Here is a 13,879-nt window from a genome sequence, read left to right as displayed (position 1 = left end):
TAATGTGCTCAGCCTCAGCGTATATGCTTGTCTTTTCCGAACATTTTGGTCGACCAACTTGCTGGAGGTGGCTGATTTCGCTTGAGATTTTCACCCCCTGTCAAGGTCGGGCTGTACATATCGGTGACGAGATGCCGTGTTTTGTGTCCAGAAGTGTTTGCCCAATAATTGACACGGATTCGAAGCCCTGACGCTTCATTTGGAAAACTAATCATCGACCAAGAACACGTGGGCTGCCCAAGGTTTACTGAGAGGAATGTTGTGAGTCAAGAGCATATAGTTTATGTCGATATTAATATAATATCCTTCGTCACAAAAACAATATTTAGCAAATCAAAACTAGTTCTTTTTGAAAGAAAACTACTAGTTCAACTCCAAAAATCCCTGTGACCTTGGTAACTAGGTACAGGTAAATGGACGCGGTGTTTCTGCACACGAGCGCACATGTGCTCGCTATCAGGGCGTCTCGTTCACGTCTTGAGATGCGAGGCATTTAATGGCACAACGATATACGAGAGACCAGATAAGAGCAAGTACAATAGTCCTATTCAGCAGGCTGTAACGAAGTCCACGTCAGCAAAAATCTGAGCTGGAGAAAGGAGAGAGAAGGAGCGGGCTCTTCGTGAGTCGCCGGGCTAAGACACAGAACTCGAGAACTTTCCGCCCGCTTGCAGCCTGATGCGAGCGCTAGCGCCGCCGCTTCCGATCCCCTGCGTCTCCCTTGCCTCGTGCGCTTGTTCTTCCAGCTCTGCGCGCGAAATCAATCCTTGCCTCACTCCAAATTGCTTGATGCGCGCCAAATCGCCTCCAGCTTCCCCGAAATCGCCATCGCTCCGGAACCCTAGAACAGCCGGCGGCGCCGCATCAACGAGATGGTCAGCACTCAGCGGTCCAAAAGGACGGGTGCACCGGCACTCGCCCCGTCGTCGCTACCTCAGTTCGTTCCGCCGTTGATGCATCATCTCGTCCCGCCGTCGGCGCCACAGCTAATCCTGCCATCGGCGCTGCACCTCGTCCCGCCGCTGGCACCTCACCTTGTCCCACCACCACGCCAGCCCACCAAAGGCAGCGGCGGCCTCTACACCATGCTGGCTCCCCCAGACGCAAGGCCCCTTGTGGTACAGGGATATTGACAATTTGACTCCAGAAGCATGGTATGTGCCCCCACCCCCCTGTTTACTAGTTCGGTCTTGCCATGCTAGCCTTCTATTTGATACATTTGTTCACCTGTTTATGCATCTCTGGTAAGTTGGTATTGTCATGCAATGCTTTCCTGCTTACATTTCTTTCCCTGCTTATCTGAACTCTGAACATTCAGATGGTCTTTGTTGGTGTCAAACTGTCAGATATTTACATGATATGCAGCATGCGTTTTTCTATGATATGAATCGATAAAGTATTAGTACCTACGGATAACCATACATATTTGATATGATGCTCAGCTGTTGTAATTTAAAAATGGATATGACAGAAACAGAAAATAAGTGTATCATCTTATCTGAAACTCTGAACATTCAGAAGTTTCTCTAATGAATTAAATAATGTTCATATAACTGGGAATCTTAAAATATGCAAAGGGAAATAACGTTTCGTGTACAGTTATGTATAATGATTTCCAGGATTCGTTTGTAAGAATATTGTAGCACTTAGCTTATTATAATGTGATAACTAGTCTGTGTGTGTTTGTATGATCTGTACTACAGTATGTTCTGATAGTTCCTATCTACAGAAATGTTCTTTGCTAAAATGTGATTTCTTTTTTATTTATTAAACCATGTTGTAATATGAAGTCGATTGCTTGATCAACTAGTATTGTCTTGGCAGGGGAGTGGATTCTCACCCACGTGGTGGGTTCCTTGGTTTATTTAACAACACGCCAAGCCTTTCACAATCTTGAGGCTCGGAAGCTTCCATGCCTTGCAGCAAAAGATCACAAGGAGTCAGTCATGCTAGAAACATACCGCTCGTTGATGATGCAAGACACAACTAGGATGTCTGAAGATGTGAGATGTGAGCACGTGTTGGCATTGAAGTGTTTCCGGGAGAAGCTATTTGGCAAAACTGACTAAGGTATTTCCTATTGTCCATTGCCTTAGTTAAATTTGACTTTTTTTTATCAAACCATCACTGCTGAAATTCTCATGTGCTGAAATATAAGTCTAATGCATCTGAGTCTTACAGTCATGAGCATGCTATCTTCATCTCATCATCATTAGCATTCATGTGGAAATGTTTACCATCCGCTATGTTTCCATTTTTTCATACAGTGGCTGGAGATTATTGATGCAGATGGATTCGTCGCTCTTTTCTATTGAAATTCCAACTTATCATCGTCAAGATCAAAACTAATGGCTTGTTTGCATTGTCTCTTGTTTGCTTAATGTTCTCTTAAAAAGACTGGTGTGATGTTTAAGTGTCGATGCCATGGTGTTATGTGCCATCAGTTTGTTCGTTATGATTAAAACTAACGGCTTGTTTGCCGGGCGTCTTATTTAGTTCTATGTTTGGTTAATGCTTCCTTGGGAAGACTCAAGCAATGTTCAACTGTGGTGTCATGGTGCTATCTGCTATGCACACCTGTTTGTTGATTGTTTATTAATCAGTTTTTCTGGGTCTGTTCTATTGGCATGAATGGCATATATGTATATATAATTATCGAAACTGCTTGAATATTGATCAGTTTCTTTTGGTATATTCTCTTGGCATGAATGATAGATATATGCTGATTGAAATGGCCACAAAGATGTTGTTTGTATTGGATCACAACAGGTGATATACACATGCAAATATTGAATGTCCATGTTTTTATTAGGGTCAGTCTTAGAGCCAACCTATAAGCCAGCTTACTGTGTGTGAAGGCTTTATAGATGATGTGGCGGGGGGTTATAGCCAGCAGCAGGCTGTGCTATTAACCATGCTCTAATGACGGGAAATAGAGGATACGTATCGCAAGGGTGCTGAGCTGTGGGCCAGGAAACGGCGGAATGCCGGCCACCGTTACCCCGTAGAAGTTGTTCCGTGGCTCGGGACGCCCGCCGCCGTCCTGATTCGTGGAACAGGAAAAACAGTTTCCGTCTGTCGTCGGGGCAGCGCGTGGATTGGCTGCTATTCGGCTGCATTCGATCCATTCCCCACCCCCGCCACAGGCGAGGTCGCCGTGCCAAGGATCCCTGCCGGCATGCAAAGGAGCATCCCGAGATCTGGCTCATGGAGTTCCTGATGCAACCAGAGAAAAGGTATGTGCCAAACCTATCGATTTTGTTGACGTATTCACTGATTAGATCAGCGCTTCATTGCCATCGGAATTCCTAATGCAGCCGGTCAGTAGGAAAAAAATTTGTTGATCTGATATTCGTCGGTCCTCGATCCTTCTTCATTTTTGTCTGATTGTACCCATTTTGACGGAGGAGGCGGATGAAAGTGCGGCGCTGATGGATCTGCCGGCTTTCGGGACGGCGGGCTCTCTGTGGGAAGTGGATGAAGCGACGGCCCTTGAGCGAAGACCCGCGGATCTGTGAAGAAGAGACAGGGGTGCTGGCCGCAGGTGTTGGAGATGAAGCCACGAGTGCCGGGGGAGGGGGGAAGAGGGGAGGGGGGGGGGGGGCGGTCTGAACCGAAGAATACGTTATGAGTTTCTGCCTCTGACAATCGGCGTAAGAGTACAAATACTTGCATACAGCTATGAAATGGTGAACATCAGCGACTTACAAGTGTGGAATACGGTTTGGTGAAGCGTTGGAAAAAAAGTAGTTGGGCAATTTGTACAGCTATGCCTTGTTCTAATTTCACTGTATGTAAGCAGAACATAATTTCTGTGCAGTACATAAAAAATGCTTAATTGTTTGCACTGATAATTTGTAGGCCAAGCTGGGAGTGGAGAACACACGCTTGTGTCGTTCGGAGGGCCCTGCTCTGATTCGGTTGCCAAGATCAGAGGACTGTGGCTGGTACATCATAGAACTCCGACGGATCTGACGGCGCAAGGGGCGCCGGGCTCAGTTCATGGGTCGGATCAGTGGATCACGTGCCTGCAACAGCCCTCAGCAGGGACGCGCAGATCCGTGAGGAAGAAATAGGCCGGTCGGCGAGACGGGAGGGCTCGCTCCAGGTCTCCAAACTGTCCACCAGCAAGATGAATCTGCAAGCACCTGACTGGACTTGTGGACAAAGAGGTGCGTTGCTGAAAACAAATAACCCCGAATTTGTTGCAAAGAAATGTCGTAATGATTCATCTGGGTTTGCTTAGGGGGATAGTCTCTGTAAATTTAGACATGGATGATACTGAACCTATATAATTTGTCAGACGTCCATGAGTACAATAAATTCCCTGATGCATAAACTGCAGTGCAACGCTATATCGTGTTTTACAAGTGGGCCTAGTATTCTTCATCAAAAGTTATTGTAGAAACTACAATGGTACTCCTCTTGTGCTGGAATCATCGCTATGTTACTTATGTCATTTTTGAGATATTATTGTTTACATCGATGAGATCCTCCGATCAGTACATCCAGCTAGCTTTAGGAATAAATCCAATAAGAATACAAGGATTGGAACCACTCCTTCCGCTAGGAATTGCTAATCGAACCAGTGATGAAGCAATCGCATTTTGTGTTTATAGTACCACCGTGGATTTTAATGTCGAAGGCATCTTAGATTAGAATGTAATATTTTCATAGGATTTTTTGCAGGAGTTTTTCTACACAATTTAGAGATCTTACAAATTGTCTTTTGTGTATTGAATGCATATTCACTCCCTCGAACAGTTGTAGAAGTCACATCATTGCAAATTCAAATGCACTTGATTCTTCTGAATTAAGAAAGTCATGGTATCTATATTTTATACTTTCTATTTTTGTCTTCATGCATTCTAGAATTCATGATTCCAAAATTTATGTTTCATCTGGAAATTTACTGATGAATTAAATGCCATGACGTGATCATATAGTCCTATATGTGCAAATCACGTATCTTCTACTAGTAGTTTAGATTGACGAGATTCTGGGTTTTAGGACTGCCAACCGGCTTAAAATAATTTTGCATGTATTAGGGCTTATTTTTGTAAAGGATGCTGTATTGCGCTGTGTGCGTAAACTATGTGGTTTGATAGGTTAATTTAACTAAATTTTGTGTTGTGCCAGCATTTGAAAAATTTTCAAGGTGAGGATTGGAGCAGCGGCACCGAACAGGACACCTTGGCACCTTGCCCCTCCCACGTGTCTGCCTTCGAGAAAGGGCCGATGGGTTTTGCGGAGAACCATTCTGAAAATGCTATTGTACCGATGCTTGGGACAAGTTTTGACTCGCTAGGAGAGACGTATGTTTTCTACAACCTCTATTCCTGGGAGAAAGGATCTGCAAATAAGATATGGGAAGAGGAGGTTGAATGTGGAGAGAATGAAATGTGTACAGAATTTGTGTGTGGACGTTCTGTAAGTCAGATTATATATACATCTTTTACTGTTCAATGGTTAATTTTTTAGTACGCTTATCTCATCACAACAACATGACCACATTTCAGGGTTCGTGTTGAGACAGTTTGAACATGAGGTCTTGTTGGTATGAGTGCCCTCGCGCTGGTGTTTTCGTTGGTGGTGAGATAGTTTGAAAGCTTTGAGTGGGTGTTTTCTGATTTATAATATGATGGGTGGCACGGTACCCAGGACTAAAGCACCAGGTAATGCATAGGTTGATTGGTAATGTTTTGTATTGATTTCTTAATAGGTGGTGATTTGTAGGAAGCGGTTGTTCTGGTCACGAGCACAGGTGAGCGTGGTATTTGGGCGGCTCGATATGTCATGGGGGTGCGTTGCATTGAATTCCTTTGCCATCTAGTGTCTTTGTTGTTTTATCTTCTTTCTTTCATCACCCAAGTAATTTTCTTTTGTGCTCAAGCATTCCCTGTTTTCGGAGGCTAAACATGTTGTGGCTTAATGATTACGCCGCTGAAATCCTTTGAGAACATGCTCTAACTATCACTTATCATTCATGCTTGTTAATTCAGATTTTCACTATTAATCGTAGCTCTTGATTATGTAGATGTAAGCTCACATTGTTTAATCTCCCCTCGTTTGTTGAGTTCTGTTATATGTTTAAATTGCAGGAAACATGTTGGAAGGTGACAAGAATAAAAGCAATGAGCCACTTCTCACCTGATGTGTTTAGTCTTTCGTTTTGGTATTTTGGAACTTCTCGGAATCAGGCTCTCCTCTGCTCATGATTTCAGGCTTTCATTTTGTGATTTTATGACTCATCGGTGTTCTTAATTACTACCTCATAAGTTCAATTGGCTAATACGGTTGGCATGAACATAGATTGTTGCTAAATTTCAGAGATGCACTGTCAGTTCAGCTTTTTGTGATTGCGGAACTGGTCGAAATAGTTTTATTTAGCTAGTTTAAAAAAATTATTTAGCTCATAGTTTTTCTACAGAGAAATGACCATGTTTATGACCAAGAAATGGTCGATTCAACATTTTGGATATTGCAGTTCTTTTTTTTGGATATTTTCTTCTGCAGTTTACCTATAATCTTTTTCTGCCAAATTGTATTCAGTTTTCCTCTCCCAGCGGCAAGTTCAGCAGTTACCCCTCGTATCCAAACAGGGAATGTAAAATGTTTACCAGTGTATGATTTTACAACAGTATCTATTTGGGCCAAGGAAATTACTAGCAGAAAGCATAACCATTGTAAAAATTGTCTGGGTTGTCAAACGGGGCCTAAGTGATGAGTTTTTGTTTAACATGCAACGTGTAGCTTGTAGGAGAAAGCATTGGCTCAGAACGTGATTGGCCTCGCTTAATGTGACGGCCCATGACTGTATGGGAGCCGGCTCAGAACGTGAGAGGATTCTAGACCGGATGTAGCTGTAACGGCAGGGCTGCAATAATTATCTGATCGGCGTGGGCCACTCGAACTGTGCTTATTAATATACTCTGCCACATACATGCAGAAATACGAGTGGCAGTGTGAATCTCAGAGGGAACGAACATCTCAGATAACATGAGCATTTGTGCTCGGGAGCATAATAGCACTTTCGCAGGTAAATTCCGTTCATAAGACAGCAAAACGACATAGTACTAGCCAATAAGTTTTTTTTTTGTGAATAAATACTAGCCAATAAGCGGCGGACTTGGAAATAAAATAAAGGGTGTGCACACTTTAAAACAATTGAAGTATATTTCAATTAGCTTCCACGGGCCTTAAAAATCAGTTAATTTTTACATGATGAAAAAATGTTTTTTTTTAAATCTGGGCGTGCTATGGCACACCTGGCACATTACTTTTGGTGAGTGCTTGATTTGTTCATTGACAAAAAGCCTAATTTTAGATTTTGAACTCTGCAACAAGTTTTGCTTTTAGCCTCACAATCTTTAAACAGTCGGAAACAATCTAAATATGCATTATATGTGACAAAAAATATATATTTAAAAACTACATCCGTGTGGAAATCTAGTGGTATACTTTTCATGACATATAACACATATTTAATTTCTTAAATCGATGACCTAGAACTACGCGAATGACTTATACACCCGGACGGAGGGAGTACTTTGGACCATCGGCCGACTTCAATGCGGTTTTCATCCACGTGATGCTACTAGTACTTATGGAGAATGCTTTATTCATTTTATTTGCATATATAACCCGCACGTTCGAAATCAACGAATCAAACAACACATATACAACCATGTACAAGCCACACGGAACTGTGAAACCCAACGAAACTCTGTGTCACGGACACACACATTTCGTGTACACATGCACCTTTGACGCATGCACGTACACTAATTCAGCCAGCGTGGTAACCCCGGTGTACACCAACGCATCGATCGATCGATCCCTCTCGCCATCAGTTGAAGACGTCGCACTGCTTGCGTATGTTGCCGTCGCTGCCGGACTTGACCCCGACGCGGCCGAGCTTGACCATGGCGGCCACGAAGCCCCGGCTGAAGGCGGCCGTGCTGTTGGCCCACGCGTTGACGAGGGGCCGCGTGCGGTTGTCGTTGTAGAGGAGCTGGTCGGAGGCGAGCAGCCCCCCGCCGTCCTGCAGGTTCCGGTAGTACTGGTTGTCGAAGAGCGCCGGCGTGGCCTGGTCCATGAGCACCATCGGGTCCGACGAGCCGTCGGCGGGGCACTTGGTCCTCAGGAACGCCGCGTACTTGGGGTTCAGCGTCGCGTCCGCCGGGCTGCCGTACACCCGCTCCCTGAACTTGCCGCAGTGCGCCAGCCCCACGGTGTGCGCCGCTGCACGCCCACCATGAACTGTTATGTTAGTACATCCACGCGGAGCTCTGAAGAGTAGGTGCAGTTGGGCGGCGTGCGTGGTTCACCTGAGAGGGCGACGATGTCGGACATGTTGAGCCCGTGCGCTCTGAACATGGCGACCATCTGGTTGAGGGTGCTGGTGGGCTGCGGCAGCTTGCCGGCCACGCTGCTGGCCGTGGAGCTCAGGCCGTCCAGCCTGCCCAGCTCCACTGGGTAGAAGGGCCCGCCGCTCTGTACACAAATCAAACATGTCATTCAGTGGAAAATACAGTATGCAGGGTGTGCGTGCAGTATATGCATGTGCGTACCAGGGCGATGGCGTCCCGTGTGGCGATGGTGAGTATGTCGGCGCAGGACACCAGGTCGGGGCACGCGGCCTCCACGGCCTCCTTGGCGATCCTCACCGTCTCGTAGCCCTCGAACGCCAGCGACTTGTTGTCGTCGGCGTCCATCTCCGTCGGGCTCCCCGGCGTCGACCGGATCAGCACCGACGCGTCGCAACCCTGCACGCATGCACACACGTCGATCAATCACTCGATGATCATAACTCATAAGACTCATAAGCATCAGTGCAGGCGGCGGACGTACCTCGACGAAGCAGTCGTGGAAGAAGAGGCGGATGGTGGAGCCGATGGTGCGGATGGTGTCGTCCATCTTCTGCGTCACCACGCCGCGCACGACGCTCTCCAGGCTGGGGCAGCTGCTGCCGTAGTATCCCGGCGACAGGTCGGCCGCGACGAGCTGCGCGGCGACGGCGAGGACGAGCAGGGCCATGCACGACGACCACCGGGCCATCTTTTTTTTTTTGCTCGAGCTACTTAGCTCGTTGGTATATCAGTATATGTGGTGCAGAAATGGATGGGCTATATATATGCAAGAGGTGCCTTGCACACAAGGATCATGTACTGGGTAGTTAATTTGACAGGCGCTCGAGGTGTGTGATACACAAGATTTTGCCACGCTGTGGAAGAAATCGAGAAGGGTTGACAATCTTTGATCTATGGAGAGATACGTGTGTTTTGGTCTAGTTTAGGACCGATTCTTGATGTGCATGCGTGGGATGTTTGGGGAATTTCATTTTCCCTTGATGTGACGGTGTCTCAATTGAATGAACTCTTGGCGCTTACATCATCTACAAGGAATACTCAGCACTAGCTCGTGAGTTCTTACTTGCCATGTAAGGAATTTTAGTGTCGGGCTTGGCTAAATGGCTTCCTCATCACACCCCCGGGAATAGATTGAGAATAGCGACGCTCTCACTGCTCCAGTTCAAAAGGGCAAGTAGAGAAGTAATTGAACACTCTGAATTTTACTGTGACCTTCGTTGACAGCATGGACACGATGCTTGATATGACTAGTTAATCAGTAAGTTTCCATCGAGTGAAATTACAACGCAGGTGTATATATCATTTTTACATGTACTCCCTCCGTTCGGAATTACTTGTTGTAGAAATGGATGTATCTAGACATTTTTTAGTTTTAGATACATCCATTTCTGCGACAAGTAATTTGGAACGGAGGAAGTATGTGCCAGCTAGCATGATGTCATGTCACTGTGATCAGCATTACTAGTTCAAGTGAGATTACTCCATTGTTGTATCACTGTCGAGCCGTGGAGGTGCTTTCTGGCAAACTTCCGAGAGTAAGGATTTCATATAAAAGGGATGACTTTTCTGACGATGAGGTATTTGGATGGATGATTATATCGCCGCAGAAAAATCTAGATGATTTGAATGGAATGCATCCTGTGCTGCGTTTAATCACGAATTTGATTACATACGTGGATCATTTCCCGATCGCACTCAGCAAACTATATGCTTCCCTGATCATTAGTTTGATCACGAATCAAGTTGGAAACCTATGTATGCTGTCATCTTTGCCATTTGTTTGACCTAATCTTTTTTCATCAATTTCTCATTGATGATCAATTGTTGGACCGTGTTCTTGTAGGAGGAGTAATTGGACACTCAATCTACACCGGCTTCAGATTATTAGGGGGGCATAGTTTGATGACTACATCCTAAACATAATACTACTATAAGTCAAGTAGCAAACAAATTAATGCGTTCTGCAGATCAAGATGTACTAGGAATTTGGAGCCACTGCCAGTTGCTCGACATCGACGACACGCCACGCGTAACCAGCGTTGAAAATGGTCATGTGGCACAATAAACAAACTAACCACTTCCATTAATATAAACATCTTCCTGGGCAATTAGCAGTCCTCTTTGATCGGGTTGTGACAAAAAGAATATCAGGGCGGCTTGTGAATACTTCAAAATTTTGTTTGCAACTGGTATACATCATCGCCTGAGGATATCCTAGAGATAGAGAAACTTTTCCCATACACTTATTTATAGGGTCCTGATAACACCCACATATGTGGGTGTTAAGAGGTCTGGCCACACGTTTCGTGGGGTATCTAAAGAAGCAGTCCACATATCTGCATGTGGGCAAAGCAAATAATGCCCACACGCCCGGTCTTTTACCTCGCGGTCTCTCCCACACGTCTACGTGTAGACAAAATAGATAACACCTACACGTCCGTACTCACGGTCCCGCACGCTCCGCGTGACAGTCATCACGTGTTCCCGCAGTTGCCATGGTCCGAACCCTCTTTCATATTTGTTTAACTGCAGTTGGCATGGTTGTTCAACTGCAGTTGCCATCTCAGGTCAAGTGCCAGATGCCATTTTTGGACAACTGCAGTTGTTGCCATGTATGGCCTGGTCTACTACAGTTGTCATGATTTGAAAACTTTAGAAATTGGCACCTGCTACAAAAAAGGCATGGCAAAAAAACATGTTCGGGTAAAGAGAGAGTTCCCAACTGCTTACAAGCACGCTAGGGCAGTTGCCATGTACCCTGCAAAACACATGGCAACTCGGGTAAAAAAGAGAGTTGCCATTTGCTTACAAACACGCTAGGGCAGTTACCATGTACACTGTAAAAACACATGACAACTGACATCTTTGGGTGTGGGAGAGGAGACGGGCGTGTGGGCGAACTGATAAACACCAACACACTAGCCCCTCTGCGTGCGTGAAAACTGGCGTGTGGGCGAACTGCTAAACGCCCACACACCAGCCCCTCCACGTGGTGAAATGGTCGTGTGGGCGATTGAATGAATGCCCACACAGCAGCCCAGTCCTACGTGACATAAAAAATCTGGCAAAATATGCCAAAATTTGTGCAAACACAAACAGACGTTGATCCATGCGTGTGGGCGAGATACAAACGCCCCACACATGTGGGCGTTAGTATTTTCATATTTATAAAGGATGTTTTTATTAATTCATAAAATAGCATTAAAAGCATACAATGCAAAATGCATAATGAGTGTATATTTGGCATTTGCATGATTAAAATGAACATAGCCAACATGAACCGACGAACGAAATAAAATAAAAAAAAAGGTCATGCCGCCAATGGTAAAGTTTTTTTTTCTTTCAAAAAGTAGGTTAGAACCCCAATCTCTGTATAATTGTGATACACAAAACTATATTTATTAAATTTGATGCAAAACAACGAGGCTAAAGACATCAACAAACAAAGCGACACAACAATGGCAGGTTACCCATACTGTTGTAGAGGGGCTCTTTATCCTCTTTCTATCTTTAATATATGATGTGCATGCTTGTGCGCATTCGAGAAAAAAAATTATAAGATAGGCAATTAGCACCTAGTACAACTAAATCGATTTCTTCAGCAACAACGCCTTCAACAAGGAATACCCACCCTCACGCCGTCGTTGCCACGTCCAACCGTATATGACAAGGACAATAATTTCCATCCTAATTACCGAGACCAACCAATGAAGATCTGCACACCAGCAAATAGATAACGCCTTCAATAAGATAATGACACAAGTTTTTTGCTGCCGAGTCTAACAAATGAAGGGCGAAACAAGAGTTTTCATCCCCGGACAAGAAGCAATGCTTCAATAGTTCAGTTGCCATCATGGAAACGGAACTTCCACTAGCTGTCTCGGCCAGCAGTGCTCCATGCCAGGCCAGAGTGGCACTAGCGGATAGGTGAGATGTCTTCCCACCCGAAGCCATTGCCATGGTCATCGAGAGGCCGCCCATGATGAGGTGCTAATATGTCCTCTCCCATTCCACCTCATAGTTAACCGACTAACAACGAACACTACTGATGGCGCTGCCAGCAGTCACCCAAACCTAGATCTAGCACGAGAGATTCACACCACCACCTCAAAATTACTAGGTTGCCTAGATTGGCTAGGGTGGTGTGCCATGGTGTCGCCATGCCGACTAGCCATGCCATGACACATGTCAATGTCGGAACTGACCATGCCGCACCGTCGCGGATAGCAAGGACATGAAGTCTCACTTGAAGCCCAACCACTACTGGGTGATAAGTTCCGCGGCCAGAGGCTCCACATTGATGTTGTCATAGATCATAGCCAGATCCGACATGTGTCGCAGCGGTTCCGCCTCATGCTGTCCGGCATTGATAGTTTCCTCCTCATCGGTGCAACCGTCAGTTCAAGTGGCAGAGAGGAGCTCAGAATGCCTATGCCGGTCAACCTTGCGCCCAAACCAACTAGCACATGTCCGTAGCTTGATAGCGCCCCTTGTCTTCATCGTCGTCGACCCATAGGCGTCGCCATTCCCATGTTTGTCGCCCGACAGTCCTCCTTGCACACATATGTACCTTGGAAGCGTTGCACCTGCATGCTCTGACAAACCGTTCAAGAGAACCTTAAGGAGTTGTTCGAGGGATCCCCGAGGAGGAGACGGGAACACAATTCACCAACTCTTATTCCGTTGTCATGACTGCGCGTCTAGTGGTAAAAGTCATTCCCATAATCTATCTCCACAACATGTTCGCGTGGTAGATTTTTTTGTTTTGCGCTAGAGTATCTTAACACGTTCCCCAACAGGCACATGGAGTAAAGTGCAAAATTCAATTGAGAACGTGCGGTATTTTGACAAATGGATCCTAGAAAATGCGACCTGCCCGTAGTTATGACCCAACGACCCTGAATAATTGCGAAAAAACCCGAGACTCATGCACATGGTCCTAATACGTCGAGTTGTACGGTAACATGTAGGCAAAATACATCCGGAAAGATCTCTAGTGATCTTGTTTGCATGACTGGCGGTAACATTAGGCAAAATACATCGAAAAACGTCTCTAGTGAGCTTATTTGCATGACTGGAACTAGATATGTGCATCGGCTTCTCGTCTCGGTGCTCAAGCTCGAAAGCTCAACATCTGGGTTGGGCTCGGGCTCAGCTTTTCAGCGTGAAGCCTGGCCTGAAAGCCCAAATAAAGCCTAAATGAGGTTTAAATAATTGTTTAAATTAAAAATAGGTATTATTATGTATTTGAATACCTTGAATATAATTATTTTAAATGAGAAGTGCACTGTTCACATGCTTCGGGCCAGGCTTGGGCTTGGGATTTTCACTTTGGGCTTTGTCAAGCCCGACCAGAAGGATGATCAGGTTTAGCTAGAACTACTTTATTTACTCGAACATGGCAATTCTTGAGTTCAGTGATGATTTTGCGCCCACAAAACAAGTTCAATGGTCATAGATGAATTTTACTCTTTATGTAAGAATTTTGTTTACTCTATAGGTATAAG

General features: G+C 45.2%; 1 protein-coding gene and 1 long non-coding RNA gene across 6 annotated transcripts; one reads left to right on the top strand and one right to left on the bottom strand.

The window, feature by feature from the left end:
* The first annotated feature begins 555 nt into the window (after positions 1 to 555).
* On the top strand, positions 556 to 6,593 carry LOC123105120 (uncharacterized). 5 transcript variants are annotated; one of them, XR_006450710.1, is made up of 7 exons: positions 556 to 1,154; positions 1,825 to 2,070; positions 2,268 to 3,236; positions 3,862 to 4,172; positions 5,140 to 5,430; positions 5,520 to 5,802; positions 6,102 to 6,593. It is a non-coding gene; the product is annotated as an uncharacterized lncRNA (long non-coding RNA). The 5 variants fall into 5 exon arrangements; XR_006450711.1 differs by having other exon boundaries at positions 557 to 1,154; positions 2,813 to 3,236; positions 5,520 to 6,593; XR_006450709.1 differs by having other exon boundaries at positions 557 to 1,154; positions 5,520 to 6,593.
* A 1,021-nt stretch (positions 6,594 to 7,614) lies between these two features.
* Positions 7,615 to 9,083, bottom strand: LOC123107872 (peroxidase 50). Its single transcript, XM_044529773.1, has 4 exons — positions 8,854 to 9,083; positions 8,574 to 8,768; positions 8,331 to 8,496; positions 7,615 to 8,244 (listed from the first exon to the last, which is right to left on the bottom strand). The coding sequence occupies exons 1-4, from the start codon at positions 9,058 to 9,060 to the stop codon at positions 7,850 to 7,852; spliced, it is 963 nt and encodes a 320-aa protein (XP_044385708.1). The 5' UTR covers positions 9,061 to 9,083; the 3' UTR covers positions 7,615 to 7,849.
* Positions 9,084 to 13,879: the final 4,796 nt, after the last annotated feature.

This window comes from Triticum aestivum, chromosome 5A (assembly GCF_018294505.1).
Source record: "Triticum aestivum cultivar Chinese Spring chromosome 5A, IWGSC CS RefSeq v2.1, whole genome shotgun sequence".
Classification (NCBI taxonomy): domain Eukaryota; kingdom Viridiplantae; phylum Streptophyta; class Magnoliopsida; order Poales; family Poaceae; genus Triticum; species Triticum aestivum.
Note: the sequence above shows the minus strand (reverse complement) of the source record. Positions and strands in the feature narration are given on the sequence as shown.

Excerpts from the sequence above, each read along its gene's own strand:
- LOC123107872 (XM_044529773.1), bottom strand. The coding sequence starts at position 9,060 with ATGGCCCGGTGGTCGTCGTGCATGGCCCTGCTCGTCCTCGCCGTCGCC. Across the intron at positions 8,769-8,853 it reads TCCACGACTGCTTCGTCGAG|GGTTGCGACGCGTCGGTGCT; the intron begins GTACGTCCGCCG and ends GCATGCGTGCAG. Across the intron at positions 8,497-8,573 it reads CACGGGACGCCATCGCCCTG|AGCGGCGGGCCCTTCTACCC; the intron begins GTACGCACATGC and ends ATTTGTGTACAG.